Below are 24,953 nucleotides of genomic sequence, written 5' to 3'. Positions count from 1 at the left end.
TTTTCGCCTGGTCGGCTCGGGGATTGGAACCGGCGACCTCTCGGTTCTTGGCGCGGCGCTACTGATCACTAAGCTGCCTGCCGCCCCATATGAGTTTAAGGTTGTGGCGTTGTTTGATCATGTGATAAGGTTTAATTTGTAATCGGACCATAACTAAAGTGGTTGTAGAAGTAATGTATAGGTAGGGGAGAGCCAATAGGGGGCTCCATTGAACTATTATGGTTTATTTGGCATTTCAATGGCATAAGGTGAAATCTGTATGCATGAGGGGAATTCGATTATGTATTATTATAGTATTATGGACACTCCGTAATAAATAAACTGAACCAAACAAGACGTTACTACAGCAATAGAGAATAGTTAATGTTGTTACGTTAGTTCTTAAACCCGATGATAGAGGAAAATGCAGAACGCTGTTAGAGTGTGTTTTATTTAGGCTACTAGGGTGTTTGAGACGGAAGGGCTGGCTAGACGGGGGTGATGACGTGGCTGGATGTGCGACGTGAAAGTATTTACTTTGTGAGAATCGTAGATGGTGTGGAGTGACTGGCGATGTCCCTGGTTCGAACACAGGTAGGGACAGTAGACAAAGCTTTCGCAGTGGGGCTATATACCTAGATTACTATGTGGATGTGAAAGGTTGAATTAGATAGCTTAAATAGAAGTATTCTAGAAAAGTCTATGAAAATATGTTATAAGGTTACCATGCGCTCTCCCCGAAGGAGCAAGGGGAGGGTGAGGGACAGTACAGTTCAGATGGTAGGAACATTATTAAATGTATGCTAATCAACGATAGCAAGTATTTGTTTTATTAATTAGGGCATAATCAGAGAGAACAGTTAAATAAATTGAATAGCGAACTGAAATGGTTTAGCGGGAAAATATAAATGTTTGGTACATGTAGCAGAGTTAGGGTAATCAATTAAATAATAATTGTATACTCGAGGAATTTTGAGTGGTTTTATAGATTAGTTATGAGGAATTAGATTGATACAAACAATTATTGATGGGTTAAGACTGGGGATAACCAGGAGAAAGAGATTAGCTCATCTCGTTGGAATGTTGCCAAGGGCTAGGGGGAGCAGTAGTGAAGTTAGGCCGTATTTAGGTCATAAAAGTGAGCTACCAAATTAAGGCCTGGCTATTTGTGGTTGTTTTTCAAATTGGGTTTTCAAATAAAAAACAACACACCTAGTATGATGTTTATAAAGCCTTGTTTCAATTTTGGGGGTTTTCAGCAGGTCAAGGGTTATAGGTCTTAAAGGTGCACACAGTGAATGTTATGGATTTTTTAGGTTTTGGCTGAGTTTGGGGTATATATGATTTCTTATGAGAATGAATGTCATGAGGAATTAATGAACACTTGGGATAACTAACATTTATGAAATATTTAGAATAATGGTAATTGTTTAGTATACTATGGGATTAAACAGTTCGTTAAATGATTTCAATGGCCTCTGAACTCTGTTTTAACATTCTGGTGTTAATTAATCATCCACACTAGTACATTCTAAAGGCATGAGAGGAAGACTTTAAGATAGTTTATTTTACTAAGTTGAGGGTAATTTATAGTACTGTGAAAATTGTGAAGAAGATTATAATTTGGTAATAATATATTTGATTTGAACCATAAATAACAGAAGAGAGAGTGGAGGAATGGCAATTGGATAATGAAATACCAATATTAACTAAAGTGATTGTTTAGGTAGGTGGTAATATTGACACATGGCCAAATCATGTGTCAAAGAGGGGGATGGTTGGATTAAATATTAAATATATACGAAGGAGAGGACAAAATACTTTATTAAATATATACGAAGGAGAGGACAAAATACTTTAAAAAAAACAAACATGTATGATAGTTTATTAACCACACCTGTATGTCAGAGGTTTTGTGCCCCACAGGTGAACTAAAGGAGAAGGTGACCCACTCTATCTAACCAGGAGACTGAATCAGGCCTGGCGGGAAGGGCCCTACCAAGTACTGCCTTTGCCAGCAGAATAGCTGAGAGATCCATCTGGGTGCATGTCACACACTGTACAAAACCAGCTACACCTGACGAACAAACACAGAGTTAGGAGAAAGATCCGATCACCACTATGGTTCGGGGGTTGCCTCCTTAACGAAGATTCCCTTACCCTGTCTGATCATCCCTGTGTGAGTTCGATAGAAGGTAAAGCAATGGGTTGGCCTCTGGCATCTGACATGTTCTCAGGGCAAGGGTGGGGATTCACAGGTCTCCCGACGGTAGGTAGCTGTCTGATTGTGGGGGCCATATTCCTAACACACACGGACCCTCCTGTTTCAGCCAGAAGTGGTAGTTAACCTAACACAAGTTGAAAAGGCATAGGAGACAGCTAGACGTAGGGAAAGGGGAAATTCTAGAGTAAACCTCTCTGAGGGAGGTAGTGAGACCGGGGCTGTGATAAAGATAGTGCAAAACTATGGACCTGGAGGAAGTAGTACAGGTGGAAACGGGGTATAGAAATCTTAACCTGTGGTTGGAATGGATTCAGTATACGGGAAAAAAAACTATGTCTAAAGAGGACTGTTTTGCCTGTAGGACAGCCAAACCAGGGATAACAACTACTCCGTTCCCCTTGACAGGCTTTAACTCTCTGTCAGGTTTTTCCTCCATGCAAGCCACCTGGGAATGTGGTGAAAGAGTCTTATGGTAACTTGCACTATCTGTTTCCCCCGATAACAAAGTCATCCCGACCTGGGTTGCCTCAGTTTGAAGTCACAGGGGATTCTTATTATTGTTTTTCTAGGACTAGTAAGGATAGGATACAGGGTAGGGCATCTTAGCTCCTGCTCCCACACAGAGAATGTCACACCTAAAGAGACCATGACTAAATCTCTCCTCTTTGTTGCAGCAAGAGGATTATAGGAGCCAAAACCAGGCCCGTGCTGACATCTGATGGATGTGTGGTGATAACTGATTGTGAACTCACCTACATACGCAAACAATCAAACGTGTCAGAGATTGGTGAGTTGTCACATAGAAAGTAGGACCTCCTCCCGGGATCCTTTGATGAAAGGATATATATTGATGGGATCCACAATCAGATCGCAGCTGGGTTTGAATCAAGTATTTTCTGGTGGTCAAACAATTAATAAAAATGTAGATTGGATAAATTATATTTAATATAACCAGCAAAAGATTTATTAACCACACTCGTGATGCAATAAAGGGATTAGCTGAGCAGACAGCGGCAACTAGCTTAATGACATGGCAGAATAGAATAGCTTTAGATATGCTTTTGGCTGAGCGGGACGGGGTTTGTGTTCTGTTTGGATATATGTGCTGTACTTTCATCTCCAACAATATAGCACCGGACGGGCCCGTGACCAAAGCGCTTGAGTGACCATCACCACGCTGGCGAACGAACTGGTTGAGAACTCTGGTATTGATAGCTCCATAAACGGTTGGTTTGATAACGTATTTGGTAAATGGAAAACTATTGTTGTGACTATTCTGGGTGAAGTTATGGCCTCTATGGGTATACTTGTTCTTTGTGGATGTTGCCTTATTTCCTGGCTGAGTGACTGGTTTGGTGAGTACTCTTCTATGGTGGTTACTGGATTTCTGACCCTAGTAATTGTGTTTTTTGCTGTTAATGTGTTGTGCTGCTTGCATCGTCCCTTGTCTCAGGAGGTCAGTGGTAGGAGTGGTGCAGGCGTCAGGTATGATGCTGTTGTTACCGGCCCAGGATGATGCAGGTGACTCTGCTACTGACTCTGAGACCAAGCTGGATGATCCATGTTTTGCCTAGTAAAATACATACACGCATTTATTTTCAGTTCTTGCTCATTTATTACCTTACGTTTTTACTAACCACTGTGATTGTTTATTCTTCCTGATGTGAAGGTAAAGGATTCCTGGGTGGCTGGTAGCCAACTCAGTACATGTTAGGTGTAGGGGGAGGAATAGAGGGTTACAATTATTATTTTTATTTTCTATTAACATTAAATGTTGTGATTTAATTTCCATATCCTGTTATTCTTAAGGGTGATTATACTCTGTTTAGAGTGACACCATAAAATTGTTGGGTTTTATTTTTTGGATCTGTATGTGATGAATAGCTTGGAAGGAATGCATTAATGAGGAGCACTGTACTGATATGGATTGTTTCACATAACAGGCTGATAAGAACACTCTCTCTTTGTTGTCTGTGAAACTGTCCTTGAACATGGGTACATGGAGTACAGTTTTTGGGGGCTCGTCCTTTTGGGTGCTGACTGTTGTACTATTAATAAAAACGTCGATAGAATTAACTGCATACATTAATGTTAAAATTAGGCAATTGGACACAACAAGGTTTTGAGGCGGTGCATGGCCAGTTGGCTGCAACCTCTCTCATGGCTTTCCAAAATCGTATTGCTGTCGACATGCTCCTGGCTGAAAAAGGAGGAGTATGTGCTATGTTTGGTGAACAATGTTGTACCTTTATTCCCAACAATACAGCCACAGATGGCAGTTTGATAATTGCCCTGGAAGGGTTACTGAACTCTTAATGGTAAGATGAAGAGCCACTCAGGGGTGGACACTTCAATGTGGGACTCTTGGATGGATGCGTTTGGTAAATATAAAACGCTTGTTTCTTCTATACTTGTATCCATCTCAATTTTGCTGCAATTCTAGTGCTTTGTGGATGCTGTTGCATTCCATGCATACGGACGCTGACAACCAGGATTATAACCACCGCTATTGATCCACATCCTGCAGATAACGGTCAGATGTTTCCTTTGCTTGCTATTGACGATGCTGACCAAGGATATCTGGATGATGAATAGCATTTAAGCTTTTTGTCACGTCTCTTGTGAGACGTGAAGAGGGGGAATGTAAAACTTTATCTTCTGATAAAGTTTTCCCTATTTTGCCAATTGCAGCATTTAAGCTTTTTTGTCACGTCTCTTGTGAGACGTGAAGAGGGGGAATTAAAACTTTATCTTCTGATAAAGTTTTCCCTATTTTGCCAATTGCAGCATTTAAGCTTTTTGTCACGTCTCTTGTGAGACGTGAAGAGGGGGAATTAAAACTTTATCTTCTGATAAAGTTTTCCCTATTTTGCCAAATTGCAGCATTTCAGCTTTATGTCACGTCTCTTGTGAGACGTGAGGAGGGGGAATCAAAACTTTATCTTCTGATAAAGTTTTCCCTATTTTGCCAATTACACTGTTAGCTTGTGTCACGTCTTAAGTTTTCCTTCTTTACTGTTACTTGGTCACGTCTCTGGGGAGACGTGAAGAGAGGGATTTGTCGTAGTAAATATATAATGTTATAGCTTGGTCTGACTAAAATCTTGTGCATGACCCATCTTGTGTTGGGCCTTTATATTTAATACAATGCACAAAGACTTCTATCTTGTCGGCCTTATCAGCAGGTGGCTATGGACAACACCCACGCCATAGGTCTCTCAGTTCTCCCAACTCACGACTTCTTGCTCTGAGGACATACACACACACACCCCCACACACACACACATATACACACACACACACACACACACACACACATCATCATTGTTAAACATACACACACATACACACACACACACACACACACACACATACACACACGCACACACACACACACATCATCATTGTTAAACATACACACACATACACACACACACACACACACATACACACACGCACACACACACACACACACATCATCATTGTTAAGCACACACACACAAAAACCCCCTTCTCTTAGGCTGAACATCTGAAGACAGAGAACCCGACTCAGAGCCAATGCAATGGAGGTGACCTCGACCAACTCATCAGGACCAATCAGAAGATCAGAACTACTAGAATCAACCTACTTTATTTTATTGTATAAAATGTCAGCACACAATGTTTAGGGGCTCGCTCTCAGATATCTCCCTACGAGGTTGACGAACGGGTCCGTGCACGCGATTTACAGATATCTTTACCTCTGAATAAACTGCCTTATATTATACAATTATCCACCTTGTCCGAAAGTCTCTACTTGGTCTCCGTTCTCCAGTAAACTTGTGATCATCAACACTAGTCACTAGACATATTTGTCACTAGACATATTTGAACAACAATCAAAATCGTATAGTTTGTCTTGTTGAAGTGGTTTATTTACAAATATGGACAATTATATAAAATGAAAGTTAATTGTGGAAGTGTATATGCACAACCACCAATACTACAACTGAAAAAAGCAGGCATATTTGTCACTAGTCAGTTATGTCTACGTTACAAAAATATTGACCTATTTTCTATTTTACAATATCTACAACAAATTTGATATCACACACAAATATTCCTCATTGTCTTAACTTGTTCAGTATTATCTAGATTGTCCTCAGTGAGCCCCAGAAATCACAGATTTTGACATGCTTCTCTTAGGCCCTTTAAGGAGATGTTGCCAGTTATTAACTTGTAACAGCGACTTCATTACAAAACACATCAATAGTCACACCAGATCTGTGGTACTGTTGCTGCTAGTCACCTACTTAAGCAGACATCAGAAACAAAGGGGACGGTGTCTATTTACTTTGTACCAGTCAACAGTCATTTTGTCATCATTTCAACTTCATTATATCAGCCTCTGGCCCGGCAACCTCACGTTGTGCATAGATTTATTTTCAGTCTCAGCTCTTGTGCTTTATTTTGCCATGAAGTCTTTTGTTAGCATTTATTTACAGTACCGTGAAAAAGTATTTTCCCACTATCTGATTTTCTCAATTTTTGCATAATCTTTATACTGAATGTTATCAGATCTTCAACCAAAACCCAATTTAGATAAAGGGAACCTGAATTTACAAATAACAACACAAATATATACTTATTTAAATTTTTTACATTTTTAGTCATTTAGCAGACGCTCTTATCCAGAGCGACTTACAGGAGCAATTAGGGTTAAGTGCCTTGCTCAAGGGCACATCGACAGATTTTTCACCTAGTCGGCTCTGGGATTACAACCGGCAACCTTTCGGTTACTGGCACAACACTCTTAACCACTAAGCTACCTGCCGCCCTAAATGTAAAAATATTTAATTAACAAAGTTATGCAACACCAAATTCCCCTGTGTGAAAAAGTAATTGCCCCCTTATACTCAATAACTGGTTGTGCCACCTTTAGCTGCAATGACTGCAACCAAATGCTTCCTTTAGTTGTTGATCAGTCTCTCACATCGCTGTGGAGGAATTTTGGCCCACTCTTGCATGCAGAACTGCTTTAACTCAGCAACATTTGTGGGTTTTCAAGCATGAACTGCTCGTTTCAAGTCCTGCCACAACATCTCAATTGGGATTAGGTCTGGACTTTGACTAGGCCATTCCAAAACTTCAAATTCGTTGCTTTTTAACCATTTTCATGTGGACTTGATTGTGTGGTTTGGATCATTGTCTTGCTGCATGACCCAGCTGCACTTCAGCTTCAGCTCACAGACGGATGGCCTGACATTCTCCTGTAGAATTTTCTGATACAGAGCAGAATTCATGGTTCCTTCTAATAAGGCAAGTCGTCCAGTTCCTGAGGCAGCAAAGCATCCCCAAACCATCACACTACCACCACCATGCTTGACCGTTGGTATGAGGTTCTTACTGTGAAATGCAGTGTTTGGTTTTCGCCAGATATAATGGTACCTATCTTGTCCAAGAAGCACCTGGATGATCATCAAGACTCTTGGAAGAATGTTCTATGGACAGATGAGTCAAAAGTATAACTTTTTGGATGACATGGGTCCCATTATGCCTGGCAAAAACCAAACACTGCATTTCACAGTAAGAACCTTATACCAACGGTCAAGCATGGTGGTGGTAGTGTGATGGTTTGGGGATGCTTTGCTGTAATTACTTTTTCACACAGGGACATTGGGTGTTGCATAACTTTGTTTATCAAATAAATGAAATAAGTATGTGATTGTTGTGTTATTTGTTCACTTATGTTCCCTTTATCTAATATTAGGTTTTGGTTGAAGATCTGATAACATTTAGTATCAAAAATATGCAAAAGTAGAGAAAATTAGAAAGGGTCCCAAATACTTTTTCACAGAACTGTACATAGTCCCTTCAGATGTGTGACGGAAGGCCGTGGGTCACAAGCCGCTTGAAAGAGATTGTGTGCCACACACTTTTTGGGAATTGGTGTGTGGGCTAGTGTAATCTGAAACGGGATCTTTCTGGACTGTTTTCAGGTCCAGGGCGGTTCAAGGGTGGAACACGAGCCAAATAAATCCATGTCATCCTGGAAAAAGAGAGAGCGGAGAAAAGCACACACAGACATTAGTAATCTATCTACCTAACATAGGTCAGGCAGGGACCGAGTCAGTTAAAACAATATCCCCTTCGCACAACATCAGAAAGCTTAGCTGGGATCGCTGCCTGGCCCTTTCTTTGCTTCTTGGCTAGTTCCAGTTTCCATGGACACAACACTGTCCCTGCCAATCAAAGGGAGTGCAACAGTTGTCGTAAAATAAGTGTGTGTGTGTGTGTGTTTGAACTATGCTGTTAGGACACAGAATGTCTCCTCTGTCCTGACGCTTCTGTGTTGTAGCTTTCTACTTGACTGTGTTTTGCTGGGGCTTCTGCTGCTCTGCTCTGAGCTCATTCCCACTCACTGGATTCCATCAGTTCAGACAATCTGCTCTGGCTCTGAAGCTCCATTTGGCAGATACACTGAAGCTTTTTCCATAAATAGTGTTTTAATGGACTCAACCATTTCTTATCGGTGCAATTTCATATTAATCAGGTAGGAACCTGCTATGCAGAAGAATTCTAAATAGGAGAAGCAGTGATTCTTCTTTACAGCACATTCCTTTCATGGCATAGTTTACCTAAGGCCTTTAGATTCCTGAGCTTAATAGTGTTTGCAATCACATACTTTCCTATTTTCTTGACACAGTGAAGAATAGTGTGTTACTGTGTTTGTTAATCGCTCATTGGCTTGGCTCATGTATGACTATTGGGAAAGCTTACCCTACGTGAGCATCTGAAGTATGTTATACACCAAGCATCGCTCAATTTCAAACTGTATGTACACTGAGGACCATTCTGTGTGTGTCTGCATTGAAGTTCATACAGTACAGCAAGACACCACTGACCTTCCAGTGAAGATGGCTGCTGCTTTGGAAGGAGGACCTCTGTCAGGGCACCAGTCTTCTCCTGGCTCTGTCTAGCCTGTTCATTTGACTTCTCCTGTGTGTCCTCACTTGACCTGCCCCCCTCCTCCTCTTCTTCCTTGTCCTCTTCACCCTCTTCCTCCACATCGCTCCTCTCTGTTGGTTCTCGGTTGCAGCTGGGCGGTCCCAAGCTCTCGGCACAGTCGGGGTTCTGCATGAGCGGCCATGTCTCGTCGGCCTCTCTGGAGATGCAGGGCTCTGGATGGGCTTTCAGATAGGCCAGGACGTTCTCCTCACAGGGATTCACGCCGCATCTGTAGGGGAAAATGGAGGCCGTGTCAGCAGCATAAATCTCTCCCAGTCCCATCAGTAATGATCCAACCACAGTCCCAGGGAGGCAATTCTCTGACAGTAATCTCCCAAACAGACCCAAAGTTAACACCATAACAAGATTGTTGTTGGCCTTGTCCGTGTTTCTCTTCCTGTTCTGAACCAGAGGTGTGTAAAGGAATGTTGTTCGGTTTCGCAAACATTATCCACCACAGCAATGGTTTACTGTATGTCTATCTACACTTCTAGGTCTTTCTGGGATTCCAGGAGACATGATGTCAAACAATATCAGTTGCTGTGCTTGTTATTGGTTTTTCTGACTGTCATATTTGGGCATCCATGTACTAGAATAGATGGTGATTGGTGTTGATGAATTATGATGGTGTATGGTGTTGAACAATGTGAAATGATGTTGATTGGTGGTTAATTAATCGTGGTTAATGGTTTTGAGTGGAGGTGAGGTGAGTGGTGTTGTGTCATGGTCCTCACCCCTCGTTGAGGCTGATCTGTGACTGGAAGGGGCTGGTGTCTCTGCTCCAGCCCAAACTGCAGCTTTCATCACAGCACAGGGAGGGGATCAGGTGCACTGGGCCTGGAGATCACACAGGAAAAACCGTGTGACCAACCGCCAACCATCAGAAAGCATGGATGACCTGGCCTTGAAGCCTCAGTGTACAGCAATGCCAGTACCATAGTAATACAGTCAAAGACTCCATACAACTTGACAGAGTGACCTGTTTGAGAACCAAGGCTCATAAAGAGTGATGTGAATGTAGAAGCCCACCAGTAATAGGACCTACCACAGGTGTGGCCTGGCCCCTGGTGACACTGGCAGCATGGGCGCTGAGGGAAGTCATGGAGCCTCCGTCGGTCCAGGCACGACAACTCAGCCCCACTGTATGGACCGTCCTGGGACCTTTGAGATGCTGAGGTAAAAAATACACTTTTTTCATAATGGAGACCCCAAACAAGTGCAAGATAGTAGCTGCTATATTTCTAAAGCAAAGCCACCTGTTGGTCCCAATGCTCCACTGAGATTTCCACACCATTGTAATGACTTCTTTCAAGCTCAAGTTGGTCACTCACCGCTGGGCTTCTTCTCCAGCAGCTGTCTCTTGAAGTAGATGACACAGAGGATGAGCAGGGCCAGCAGCACGGTGGCCAGAGCGCTGCAGATGACCGCTGCCAGGGCCATGTCCCGAGGGCTGGTCACCACCGGGGGGATGGCCACCAGGTTTACCCGCCCGCTGCCTGTAGGGGCAGAGATAGACACGGTGAGAGAGAGATGGTCAATATGAGCATCAAACATCACCACATAATAACATGGGAATTTACAAGGGAAGTTGAAAAAAGTAAAATAAAATGTTTTTGTAACTGTCTAGTTTGAGAACGACTACATTTTCGAGTCGACTGTTTCGTGTCTTTGTCTGACCTTGGTAGTACAATCTATTGGCATGTAGTAGCTGTCTTTGACCCACTGAGTCCTCCAAGGAGACAGAGACTCAAAGGAGAATGCCTGGAGTAAATTCTCTCCCTCCCGAGGATGAGTTATTACAGTCATTCTTCCCCCTACCCCAAGGCCCTCTCATGCCAGTCAGACAGCCTGTCATTAAGTCTGTGCAGTCTGGCCAGACGTTTGAAGCGAGTGTGTGTGTGTGTGTGTGTGTGTGTGTGTGTGTGTGTGTGTGTGTGTGTGTGTGTGTGTGTGTGTGTGTGTGCGTGCGTGCGTGCATTTGTGTTTATCCCATTACTGCAACTGCTGCTGCTGTCCTAGGCTAGCCCCCAGGGAAATCTGATGTCACTGTCTAGGCTCCCCGCCCCCAAACTGTTCACACACTCTCACATCAAGGGACCTGGCCTTGAGGACAGCTTCTCATTAAACACTTTCCCACGAATATGGATCATCAGGGCTTAATTTGTTGAGGAATAATTTGGTACATGACGGATGTCTAGTCACAAGTTAAACACGTGCAATAAGGCCACTGATATTATTTCAACAAGCAACAGAAGTATGATTGTATTAACTGTGATTGTAATTTTTGGTCATGACCTGTGCATAGTTGGTGTGTAGGTTTACATAGAGAGCAAACATAATACCTAAAGTAATACTACGCCTACTATGAAAAAGTGACTGGCTACTCGCCCACAATAGAGAAAATAGTGATTGTGTGAGATCTGTTTAACATATTTTTTATTTGAAAAATATTTTTCAATAGACCCCTTCAATCGCTGTTTGCTTTTTAGTACATAAATCATAAAGCAGTGGGTTTGGCCTTTTCAAATTCAAGAGCCCTTTGTTATGCAATGCAAACATTACTTTAGCCTTGGCCAATGGTTTTATATTCTAGCGGGATAGAGGATAGGGGATAAGGGTATTTGTACATTCCATCTGAGGAAGAAAAAAATCCCAAACTGCCGGCGAAGCTTAACATTTCAGTTTGACCCAGGGGCAAAATAAATAAGCATTTAAATATACATTGTAAACAAACAGGTGATGACGGCTTATTAAAACAAGATTAGGATGTTTCAGAGGAGATAGGTCTTCAAAAGTGTTATGACAGAAACCAAGTGCCGTTTGCTAACAGTTTTGACAAGGGAGTCAACAGGAGTGCACTGCTCAGATCAAGGCAAATACATAAATTATAGTAGACAGTTTATATAGCGGAATATAACTTGATATATGTTGAGATGATTTTGTGAGGATACAGTAACATTCTCCACTAAATCAAACATCTTCAAAAGAAATAATTGGAATGTGCTTCCTATCAACATTTTGGAACGTCCTCTATCAAAGTAATCCAAAATTACTTGCTGAAAGGTTTGACTGAACGCTTACACCTACACCCATGCTTACACCTACACCCATGCTTACACCTACACCCATGCTTACACCTACACCAATGCTTACACCTACACCAATGCTTACACCTACACCAATGCTTACACCTACACCAATGCTTACACCTACACCCATGCTTACACCTACACCAATGCTTACACCTACACCCATGCTTACACCTACACCAATGCTTACACCTACACCCATGCTTACACCTACACCAATGCTTACACCTACACCCATGCTTACACCTACACCCATGCTTACACCTACACCCATGCTTATGACTGTAAGTCGCTTTGGATAAAAGCGTCTGCTAAATGGCATATTATTATTATTATTATTACACCTACACCCATGCTTACACAAGCAAGGCACATCATTTTCTCACCATGGTGCAGACACCCTCTCAGACTTTTTCTTCCACTGTACAGTTGTTGAGACCCCATGTCAAAGCCGTCCCGCCTCTGATCCAGCCAGCCCTCCCCCACTCCCCTCCGCAGCCAGCTGTGTCTCCCCCACACCCCCAGCCCAGTGTCAGCCCTTTTCACTCCCAGACAGCTGCAGAAAACACAGATTAAGGCTGGCCCATTAAGGAGACCTCACTTGCCGATCGTATCAACACAACGCACCCTGCCAATAAACTGCTAGTTTTGGTATTCGCTCTCCTCTCTCCCTGTTGACTTTTGGGAATGCCAAACTTAAAGCCTTGTGTATGACAGGCCACAAAGAGAAAGGGAACCACCAACCCACTGGGAACATACGTCAGTTCAATGTCTAGTAAAAATAAAATAAAATAGGTGAAACAAATACAAAATTCTCTTACATTGATCACTTTTTTCAAATCCTATCAGTTTTCACGTTGATTCAACATCATCACATGAATTTTGGGGGTTGAAATTATGTGGGAAAAACGTTGATTCAACCAGTTTTTGCCCAGTGGGAAGTATGAATGGCCCCTTCTGAAAACTAATGGTGACTCCATCTGCATTCATCACCTGTGAAACTTTAGCGATTTTGACTGGAATGACTTCCCATTGCCAAAGAGGTATGAGCCCTCCACAACCAAGAGTTTGCCTTTTTGGCTAAACAGATCTTCCTATCATAAATACAGCCAACACCCCTTAAGTGTTGCAAGAAAAACAAATTAGCATTGCTATGCGGTTGTGGTTTTATACATTTGCATGGATACTTGATTACGGCAGTGGTGAGGAGTTTTGTTGCTCTGATTGTAAACACTTCACTCATGTCAAGTCTTGATTTTAAGGGTTGACCGCACTCTTTTGGCATGTGTTGGTTTGCAACTCAGATAATTTCCTGCATGCTGCTAATGCTATACTTTTTTACAGTCAGTGGTTAGGAGACATGGCATGGATCTTTGAAGTGAGGAAAGTATACAGTGCCTTCAGAAAGTATTCAGACCCCTTGACTTTTTCCACATTTTGTTACGTTACAGCCTTATTTTAAAATGGATTAAAAAACAAAAAATCCTCAGCAATCTACACACAATACCCCATAATGACAAAGCAAAAACAGGTTTTTAGAAATGTTTGCAAATTTATGAAATATAAAAAACAGAAATACCTTATTTACATAAGTATTCAGACCCTTTGCTATGAGACTCGAAGTTGAGCTCAGGTGCATCCTGTTTCCATTGATCATCCTTGAGATGTTTCTACAACTTGATTGGAGTCCACTTGTGGTACATTTAATTGATTGGACATGATTTGGAAAGGCACACCTGTCTCTATAAGGTCCCACAGTTGACAGTGCATGTCAGAGCAAAAACCAAGCCATGAGGTCGAAGGAATTGTCCGTAGAGCTCCGAGACAGGATTGTGTCGAGGCACAGATCTGGGGAAGGGTACCAAAAAATGTCTGCAGCATTGAAGGTCCCCAAGAACACAGTGGCCTCCATCATTCTTAAATGAAAGAAGTTTGGAACCACCAAGACTCTTCCTAGATCTGGCCGCCCGGCCAAACTGAGCAATCGGGGGAGAAGGGCCTTGGTCAGGGAGGTGACCAGGAACCCAATGGTCACTCTAAAAGAGCTCCAGAGTTCCTTTGTGGAGATGGGAGAACCTTCCAGAAGGACAACCATCTCTGCAGCACTCCACCAATTAGGCCTTTATGGTAGAGTGGCCAGACGGAAGCCACTCCTCAGTAAAAGGCACATGACAGCCCGCTTGGAGTTTGCCAAAAGGCACATAAAGACTCTCAGACCATGAGAAACAAGATTCTCTGGTCTGATGAAACCAAGATTGAACTCTTTGGCCTGAATGCTAAGCGTCACGTCTGGAGGAAACCTGGCACTCTGCCTACGGTGAAGCATGGTGGTGGCAGCATCATGCTGTGGGGATGTTTTTCAGTGGCAGTGACTGGGAGACTAGTCAGGATCGAGGCAAAGATGAATGGAGCAAAGTACAGAGAGATCCTTGATGAAAACCTGCTCCAGAGCGCTCAGGACCTCAGACTGGGACCAGGTTCACCTTCCAACAGGACAACGACCCTAAGCACACAGCCAAGACAACGCAGGAGTGGCTTCGGGACAAGTCTCTGAATGTCCTTGAGTGGCCCAGCCAGAGCCTGGACTTGAACCCGATCAAACATCTCGGGAGAGACCTGAAAATAGCTGTGCAGCAACGTTCCCCATCCAGCCTGACAGAACTTGAGAGGATCTGCAGAGAAGAATGGGAGAAACTCCCCAAATACAGGTGTGCCAAGCTTGTAGCGTCATACCCAAGAAGACTCGATACTGTAATTGCTGCCAAAGGTGCTTCAACAAAGTACTGAGTAAAGGGTCTGAATACTTACTTAAATGTGATATTTCCGGTTTTTATTTGTAATAAATTAGCAACAATTTCAACAACAAAAAATTTTTTTCCTTTGTCACTAAGGGTATTTTGTGTAGATTGATGAGGGGAAAAAACTATTTAATCAATTTTAGAATAAGGCTGTAACGTAACAAAATGTGGAAAAAGTCAAGGGGTCTGAATTCTTTCCGAAGGCAAGTAGAAGAAAATAACGGTTGAGATAAAGTTGTCTGAATGTAACATGTTGAGAGAAATGAGGATGGATATCAGTCGGGTCATGAGTTTTAGGGTCTTGAGTAGCCCTGGCCACAAGCCCTATCTCTAGGAAAAGTGTTACAGTTGCATGAAGAGGTGATAAGAGTCTGCGTTATCTTTCAACAGCCTGACCTGCACGCTTGTTGAATTTGCATCGGATTGCTTCAAATGAAATTGAACTGACTTCCTTTTGTGTATGCTGTGAAATCCTGGTTTGAGATACATGTGCCTAAAAATATTTATCTGACTGTTAAGCTTCCAACTTATATAAAAGGAATGTCAGGGGATAGAACAAAAACCAACTCAAAGCCAAAGCAAGGATTGTTTTTGCTATTACCAAACCAACATACTAAATTCCCGTATGACCTTGGCTGAAATCTGTTTGGAATGAGTAAAAATGCCAAAACGGTTCTGGAGCTGGGGAGTGGGGGGATTGGGGTGTGGGGTGTGGGGGCTATGGTTGGCCTCTCTCCAGCCAACGTTTACAGCTCTACCGTGACACAGACAAAAAAACTCCAGTAGATGAAATACATTAAAGCGACTGAAGGAATCCATAAAACACAATCTCATTTTTACTTTGCTCCAAAAACTGGCCGGGAGACTGAAGTGCGTTAAGATTTACGGCCTCCTCCAAAAGCAGCCGCCCTGCACAGCTGCAGCTTCGCCCCGGGCCAGTGTGGCCTATTAGAATGATCTTCCCTTTAAGTTTTCACCACCGTCCACAAGATAACACTGGAGGAAGAGAGATCAAGACTTTCAAACATTTGGAAGCATTCCACTGAGACTTCCTGTAGTAACTACCAACTTTGCTCTCTCTGGGACACAATGGCCATTTTGTTTCATGGGCCTCTGCAATCAAAATGGCAAGCCAGACAGCCAGCCAAACAGACAGACAGACATGCATGTCCCAAGGCCCATGTTCAGGGTGATTACATATGGTTTAGTCATATGTAGACTCTCTATTACTAATACTGCATGCTTTAGAGTTATTGCTTGAAAATACATATTTATTGTCCTATCCAAAAATGGTAGTAATAAAACTAGCTCATTTTGAGGGTGTGACACAGCTGTACATACTAAATTTGAGAATAATTTTTTACATCTCCAGGAAGAGCAAATGTAAACTGAGTTTGTGAGTTCAAGTTGTCTAACAGAGGGGTGCTAGACCTGGCTGGACGGCTCATACAAACACGCTGCCAAACCTACTCAAGGAACAGCTGTGGCCTCCACAAGCATCAGGAAGTCACACTTAATTACCAAAGGTATAAGTTAGCTAGCCCGCTCTCTCTGTGTGTGTGCCGAAAATCATAAGGTTATACTTAACCACTGGTAATGGCCGAAAAAAGGTGGCTAATGAGATGTAGTAGTGGCCTACTGGAATTCAATACACTGCTTTGTGAACAAAACCCCCTTTAAGAAATGCTTAATAGACCTCCGTGGATACATAGAATGTACTAGAAAATTGCACTACACAGCTCAAGAATGTCCTCTCTGAAGATATACATCATGTGACACTGCACTCTCTTATTTCATTCAAGACCTAACTAAAGAAGCATGATATGATGCAATCATTTCAACACTGGTACACTACATGACCAAAGGTATGTGGACACCTGCTCGTCGAACATCTCATTCCAAAACGGTCCCCCCTTTCCTGCTATAACAGCCTCCACTCTTCTGGGAAGGCTTTCCACTAGATGTTGGAACATTTCTGCGGGGACTTGCTTCCATTCAGCCACAAGAGCATTAGTGAGGTCGGGCACTGGTGTTGGGCGATTAGGCCTGGCTCGCTGTCGGGGTTCCAATTCATCCCAAAGGTGTTCGATGGGGTTGAGGTCAGGGCACTGTTCAGGCCAGTCAAGTTCTTCCACACCGATCTCAACAAACCATTTCTGTATGGACCTTGCTTTGTGCACAGGGGCATTGTCATGCTGAAACAGGAAAGCGCTTCCCCAAACTGTTGCCACAAAGTTGGAAGCACAGAATCGTCTAGAATGTAATTGTATGCTGTAGCGTTAAGATTTCCTTTCACTGGAACTAAGGAGCCCGAACCATGAAAAACTGCCCCAGACCATTATTCCTTCCTCACCAAACTTTACAGTTGGCACTATGCATTGGGGCAGGTAGCGTTCTCCTGGCATCCACCAAACCCAGATTTATCCGTCGGACTGCCAGATGGTGAAGCGTGATTCATCACTCCAGAGAACACGTTTCCACTGCTCCAGAGTCCAATGGCGGCGAGCTTTACACCACTCCAGCCGACGCTTGGCATTGTGCATGGTGATCTTAGGCTTGTGTGCGGCTGCTCCCGACGAACAGTTCTTGTGCTGACGTTGCTTCCAGAGGCAGTTTGGAACTCGGTAGTGAGTGTTGCAACCAAGGACCGAAGACTTTTACGTGCTACAGCACTCGGCGGTCCCATTCTATGAGCTTGTGTGGCCTACCACTTCGCGGCTGAGTCGTTGTTGCTCCTAGACGTTTCCACTTCACAACAACAGCACTTACCGTTGACCGGGGCAGCTCTAGCAGGGCAGAAATTTGAAAGGTTGGAAAGGTGGCATCCTATGACGGTGCCACGTTGAATGTCACTGAGCTCTTCAGTAGGGCCATTCTACTGCCAATGTTTGTCTATGGAGATTGTATGGCTGTGTGCTTGATTTTATACACCTGTCAGGATCGAGTGTGGCTGAAATAGCCGAATCCACAAATTTGAAGGGGTGTCCGCATACTTTTGTATATATAGTGTATTTCGAAACATTGCAGCTCCTTTTTGCTTGAAATATGTGGATGGAGACTTTTACTTAAGATAAGAGGTTTTCTGCAGTCCCTGGGAATGGAGCAATGATGGTGGGTCGTATTGTATGGTCCCAGCTAATATAATCCAGTTCTGGCAAGACCGACTATTATGCTAGCATCCAATCCAATTCAACATTTATGGGCCTGGTTGTAAAACTAAGCATTTATTTGGGCATAAAACATAGTTGGCTGGCTCAATGAGACTTTACTGAATGAGCTATGATTTTCTCCACCCATTTTGGTTGTGGTTCTGATTACTCTAAGGGCCTTGCGCTGGCATGTTTTAGATGAAGGTACAGTATTTGCTTTGTTATGGCATTATGGCCTGACATGTTTTTGGGGTCTTGGTTGTACTTTTAGCCTGAAGTTCAATAGTTTTAGCAATTAATGATGTTCTCAACTTCTCATTCAAGCTACAGATATTACTTATTTAGTCTGTAATGTCACCGGCTACATTCCTTGGCCTGATATGAATGGTTCAAGTTATTGAGAACTTTTCCTCAGAGGCTCTTCTGATGTTACACAACTGATGTTACACAAGAGAGAGTGAGTGCTCACAGTGTGGCTCATATGGAGGAGGAGGGTCCCCACATGGTATGCACTCCATATCTTGGAATCCGCTCAGCTTAGTTTTCCTGTAAAACCTGTTAAACACAACATAGCATTGGATTATTATGAAAGTTCTCATAAATCTGCTTAATTGATTGTATGAAGTAATGAACCAATACTTTGACCATTATCTGTAGTAACAGAGTAGTAGTACACTGGTAGTAGAAGTAGAGTAGTTGTTGTAAGTGATTAAGCTCTTCCCTCACCCAGGCAGACAGTCTCCGCACACGGCATTGCTGGTGGTGGAACAGTTGCCCTTCTGGAAGCGGTTGTTCAGGCCACAGTCCAGGCAGGGCTTGCACTTCTGCAGGCTCCAGTCCTCTTTGAAGCGGTTGCTTCTGCAGGGCACGCACCGGGCATCCTCTCCGTAACCAAAGCCACATTCCTGGAGGGATTAACGGGAGAAATCCCCCGGGTGAGAGGTGGGGCTGGGGGCAGCTGGAGAAAAGCTCTGAATGTGGGATACCAGGGTGTCTAGAATTAAAGAATGATCTTGGCTTCCAAAATCTTAAGGGAACAATGGTCAGACTCTTTTGAGAGTCCATCTTACACTGGCAATAATCTCCCTGACTCTCTCAGAATCAATGAGTGGCCTTCCGCTGCAGGCCCCAGAATGGCCGGGTATTTGAATGATAAAGGCCCTCTGGGACACCCACTGTTGTATTATTGCAAGTTTATTGCTGGGTTTTTGTGCGACTGGTTCTTTCTGGAACAACTCAGTGAGTGTCCTGGTGATTGAGAGGCCAGTGTATGTAGGCAACGCTTCAGTTAGCTAGGGGGCAGGGATTATGGAGAGGTGCACAAGCGTAAGAAGTTGAATACATCTCCTGGTCTCTACAATGGGAACTGCACTTAAAAAGCACAGCATCTCATTAATGAATGAGTGATCTAATATGGAACCAGCTCAGTTGTCAGGCTTTAACCCTATAGCGAATCTAAGATGGAAATATTACTGGACCCATATTGAATATATTATCACCCTGGATATATTATCTATATAACCAGAGTGTATCTGTTTACCGTTGGATTAATGGGTACACCTCATAAAATGGGGACACAAGAATATATATATAGTATATCATTATACTGTTTTTTTCTCTCAGCCTCCTTGGGTTATTCCTTTTCATTGTTTTGAGTATGAGTACTTTTTTAACTCTACAGATATTTTATTTCCCACGCACTGGCCGCCTTTCATTCTAGACTGAGCGCAAACCCTCATACTGGCTTTCCTCTCGACACGAGACTATAGCCTATTCTGTTCTGTCTAAAAATATATAATGGGGTGTATGTAGTAGGTCTAGTGTTAATGTGATTCCTATTCGGTACTATATAGTATTTATTTGGCACACAGAGGCTGGCAACCTGGATTTGATATGGTCATAGGAACATTTACATTCCTGCTGATCATCTCATCCCACGCCAAGTAAAAGGACCCTGCTGGAATGACATCAGTCATTTTATTGTCTGCAGCAGCTGCCCCCGTCCACTGTTGCCACACTGCATTCCCAGGCCAGGCTGATTGATGGGTGGGGGGCTCATATATCATTAACGTGAAGGTCAAATTTAAACAGGGCACTTCTCTCCTCGACCGTGTCCCGTTTCACCACCTGGGCATGCAGTCGCACCGGAATATGGGCACAGGAGCCCGGGGGTTGGGCAGATGGGCAAAGAAAGAAAAATAAGCGAGGCAAAGATGGGATCCCGTGATGGCCCTACAGAGTCAGGGCAGAAGATAGAGGAATTTGGCCATTTCAGCAAAACATGAGACGACATTGGCCCTTGGCTTTGGCTGGAGGAGGGCTAGGGCAGGGCTGCAGCTGTTGTTGTGTGCTCTCCATATAAGGACCTTCACATCAGCAGAGCAGGAGACAGTGGAGAGAGAGAGAGAGAGAGAGAGAGAGAGAGAGAGAGAGAGAGAGAGAGAGAGAGAGAGAGAGAGAGAGAGAGAGAGAGAGAGAGAGAGAGAGAGAGAGAGAAAGGAGGGGGATGATGACAGAGAGAAGGAAATAAAGTTAGAATTTAGATTCATGGAGGATGATGAACCCTGGAGCCTGGGTTTCTCCTAGTGCACGCCACGGAAGGCTAGCCGCTGCAGAGCAGTCACAGCAGAGCTGTTTAGAGTGGTTTTGGACGGAAGAGTGTCGTCCCACTTCCAGATGAAGGGGCCCTAGGAGGATTGATCCCCACAAAGCTGGGTGCTGGCAAAGACTCTGTCCATGTGGCAATGCATGGCAGGAGAGGGGCTGCCACGTATACAGGCCAGGGTAGGGCACAGAACAAAAGGAGCACTCAGCCAACTTGTCCCCTCTCCACCCAGGCAGTGCTGTAACATCCAGGAATTTTATATTTCAGTCCTTTGTCCTGATTAACAAAGGATCAAAACAAGGTTTAACACACTGACCAGATCAGGTGTCTAATGTGAGAAAATATCTCAGATAATTGGATGGAAAGACATTTTGTTTTTACAATAAAGATGCTGTCAAGGTATCCCATCTTGGGATGCAGCCAGGAATCACATAATGCTACTGTCTCATTTAAATGGAGCTAATTGGGTATAGGCAAATTAGCTTTCAAGTGCGTCATTACTTCCATGGGCTTAGGATGATCTAGCCGCAAAGTGAGCACAAAAGCCAGATCTAGCCACGCTCTTTCAATGTCTAGTGTCTACAAATCAAAGACATGTTGCCTCTTTGCCAGTGGCTTAATGCAAAGTTCCCAGCATGCATGCACTATATGTGGGGCAGTCACTCCTGTATGTATGTACTGTATGTATGTATTGTTAGGAATTGTAGATTTGCTCAAGAGTGAAGAAATGCTGGATGAAAGACAAGGTGAAGACTTCTGTAATTTTCTATGATTTAATAGAAAGAAGAAACCAGTGCACAAGTGAGAGTTGTGTGATACTCAGAAGAGCTCACAATAATCTCACCCTCAAGGCCAGGAAGATGTTAAATACCATCCTCTGTTCATTCTCCAAGTTCCTGGGGCCTGGTCAAAACATTAATCAAGGTTGTTGTCGAGCCCACTTGGGTCAGAGTGAATCATATATTAGCTATATCTGTCATTTGAAAATGACAAATATCAGATCATTTTAATAAAGGACTTCTCTGATGCTTGGGTGGTTCCCTGAACGAAGAGCTAATTGATGTTTGTGAAGTTACTTTGCAACAATAGAGGCAGACATCCAGAAGAATGTATAATTACATACCATATATCTATATGGCAGCCACACAGCCTTATTAGAAAGTCTCCCCACTTAGGTGCACTATTTCTCTGCTCCGAGCCTCCCTCCACTGCGAGATGGCTTCCCGCTACCACTTAGAATGAATGAGGCAGACAATTATTAAGCAGGACCCCAGGGCGCCGAGCATTCATGGCTGTTGAACTGGCAGAGGAACATGAGGCCCACTGAAGCGTACCACCACTGACTGCATGTCTGTACCAAGATAAAAGGCAACCTGGTAGAAAAGTATGTGTACAACAGATGTTACGAGAGGGCAATTTAGTATAAGATGGACGTTTTTTTTTACCTGTGCTTAGCTGAGCATAATGTTTAAGTGGTAGGAGGAAAAGCATTGCTAAACTAACTTTACTTCTGGCCTTCCAACCCGTTTCTACACAGCCCACACAGAACACCATGTCTTTGGCAAGAATAGTGATAAAAGGCATACCCCTCTCACTGTACAGCAAGTGTATGCATGGTTTCCTTCAAACAATGGAGACAATAACTTGGACAGGGAACTTGGGGGAAAACAATGGAATCCATTCAGCAACAGAGGGTCGAAGTATGGGTGTGACTGATTAAAGAGCGGTCTGTGTTCTACAAAAGTCATTTGGCCCTTTTCTCCATGAAACAGAGGAAGTCATAAATAACCTCAGTTCCCTGCATAAGATTCACTATTATAAACACTGGGATCCATTCTATTCATGAACATGGTTCTTTCAGGAAAAAAAGCGGTGTTTTTTTTTTTTTACCAAGGGTATATCTTATCCAGAGGTTATTCAGGTTTAGGAAGTTACAACATGGTTTAAGTGCTCTGTTTGTATCCAGTTTTATCATGGTTTTAGTCTCTTTCCTTTTTATAGATCAAGGGAAACAGTGATAAATGTTTTCCTTTCAACTGTGATGAAGCATCCTATAAACTTGTTAAACTGAGATGGAATCATTGGGCCAACTACATTTTCCACAGATATTTTAAGTCTGTATGTAAAGTGCAGTACATTTAAGGGCACTCTTAAGGAGGTCATAATTTATGGATGTCTAAGTTTTACTGTCTATATAGCGTACATTATTAGGCTCCAAACCTTTGATAGCTCCTGCCCGGCGTCGCACTGCTTGCAGGGTTTACAGTTCCCAAGCTGATCCTTGTACTCCTGTTCCCTGCATTCTCTGGTCTCCTCCTCCGCTGTTACAGGAACCTGAGAGGGAATAATCATTTGATACTGAACAGCTAGGGATTCCTGCGTTTCATCACGCCTTTCATTGGTAAGAGATCATGTGGACCGAGTCCAGCGCGGGTGTAATCCCCCTACAATAGTGCCACTATTTTACCCACTGGCTTTTACTCCTCAAACTATGTAGACTACTATATCTGTCCGTCCACACATTGATGTCCATGCCAGATCTGACAACAGTCATTTAGAATGGAGACTATTACAGGGTCTATTATATGTGGACATTACAGATCGCAGATCAGACTATAAATGGCCTGTCAAAAGCCTGGTATCACACTAGTTGGGTACATTCAATGCAGAAAGGACTCACCAGAGATGAGTATATTACATGTAACGTCAGTAGAAGTAACCAGGTGTGCCCAAGCATCCAGGCCATTTTGAGAGGCTACTGCAGAATGACTGGAAAAGAGAGAAAGATATAGAATGAAGATGTGCATTTCTACTCTGTTCAACAACAAAAAACAAACATAAAGGAATACTGTGGAACATCGGATTGCTGTCAAAAAGCCCAATGTATGGCCAGTGAAAATTGGCACAATACTCATGAGCAGGTAAATTATATTTGTTCTGAGCCACTTTCCTCCAAACAGGTTGACATAGTGACCAATCACAACATAAACACAACATACCGGCTTTGAAACATATACAACTATGTTGTAACATTGTAACAATGTTTTTGATGAGCTAGTTGATATATTCAGCGAGGAAAATTATGCTTCATCATGCCTCAAACCAGCCAGGGCTGAATGATCTTGTCAAAAGTCAAAATATGTGTTAATGGTTTCAGTTTGTTTAATGTCTCAAAATCATATAGGCTACAAAAGAACTGCAGCCCTCTGCACGTTTTACCTGGTATGTGCTGCTGTAGTCTGATGGGTTCTTTAGTTGTCCTTTCCCTTGCTGAATGAGTGTAGTTTCAGACAGATATCCACTCCTGTGCGTTCTGCATAGGTATCCAGACCATTCCAGCCATGCGATGTGCTCGCTGCTCAACTGCGCTACTCCAGTCCAGACGAATCCCCGGATTGAGGACAAAATCAGCGCGGAGATCAAAGGCAGGGGATGGCTGCGATCTAAAGCATGTAATCTGATCTCTGATCGGCCTACATCAAAGCGCAACCACAGGGCGGACACTAGCGCTACAAACAGGTCATTATGATCATATGACAATAACCTCACATGTCGATACAATTGCATGCAAGATAGAGGCTCATTAAAATGTGGAAATGCAAAGAGTTTGCAAAAGTGCAAGGCGTCGAGATCTGGTTGTGTTGTTATTCCGTTTTGAAATGGGCTTCCAGGACCGACTCCCTCTGTGCGATCCCCCGTCTGTTTGTTTGGTTTATCTGAGGGCTCGCTGTTTGATGCCAGGCTTGGGTTTGAAGTTGAGCACAACCCTCAACATTCCCTTTCATCTCAATGAGCTGCAGATGCCATGACGTCACTCCGCTGTTCTGGGATTGGTCGGGCCGACTGTCTGCAGCTTTTTGAGAGGAAGCCAGTGCCGGAAAGTTAACAATCTAAAAGAGGCTGAGAGAAAACTGTCTCTACTTTATGGTAGACAGTTTGGATAAGATAGGCTGCAGTAGCTACCCTTTATGTTGAGAGTTTATACAGGGTTTATAACCAGTTTATAAAGAGCTTATAAGATGTTTATAGACATTTGTAAATTCTTACAATAAAGGTAAAATCATTAATGTTGTGGTTTAGGCCTAAATTGTTAGGGCAACAACACTGACCTGACCAATAATA

The 24,953-nt window shown here is 43.1% G+C and overlaps 1 protein-coding gene across 1 annotated transcript; it reads right to left on the bottom strand.

Moving 5' to 3' along the window:
• Positions 1-7,964: 7,964 nt before the first annotated feature.
• LOC121558698 (tumor necrosis factor receptor superfamily member 19-like) lies at positions 7,965-24,599 on the bottom strand. Its single transcript, XM_041872108.2, has 10 exons — positions 24,051-24,599; positions 23,512-23,600; positions 23,052-23,165; positions 18,953-19,131; positions 18,696-18,781; positions 10,522-10,686; positions 10,236-10,361; positions 9,925-10,027; positions 9,088-9,419; positions 7,965-8,231 (listed from the first exon to the last, which is right to left on the bottom strand). The coding sequence occupies exons 2-10, from the start codon at positions 23,575-23,577 to the stop codon at positions 8,227-8,229; spliced, it is 1,176 nt and encodes a 391-aa protein (XP_041728042.1). The 5' UTR covers positions 23,578-23,600; positions 24,051-24,599; the 3' UTR covers positions 7,965-8,226.
• Between the last annotated feature and the right edge of the window lie 354 nt (positions 24,600-24,953).

The sequence above is a fragment of the Coregonus clupeaformis genome, chromosome 5, assembly GCF_020615455.1.
Source record: "Coregonus clupeaformis isolate EN_2021a chromosome 5, ASM2061545v1, whole genome shotgun sequence".
Lineage (NCBI taxonomy): Eukaryota > Metazoa > Chordata > Actinopteri > Salmoniformes > Salmonidae > Coregonus > Coregonus clupeaformis.
Note: the sequence above shows the minus strand (reverse complement) of the source record. Positions and strands in the feature narration are given on the sequence as shown.

Excerpts from the sequence above, each read along its gene's own strand:
- LOC121558698 (XM_041872108.2), bottom strand. The coding sequence starts at position 23,577 with ATGGCCTGGATGCTTGGGCACACCTGGTTACTTCTACTGACGTTACAT. Across the intron at positions 19,132-23,051 it reads CCGGGCAGGAGCTATCAAAG|GAATGTGGCTTTGGTTACGG; the intron begins GTTTGGAGCCTA and ends TAATCCCTCCAG. Across the intron at positions 9,420-9,924 it reads CAGATCAGCCTCAACGAGGG|ATGCGGCGTGAATCCCTGTG; the intron begins GTGAGGACCATG and ends TTTCCCCTACAG.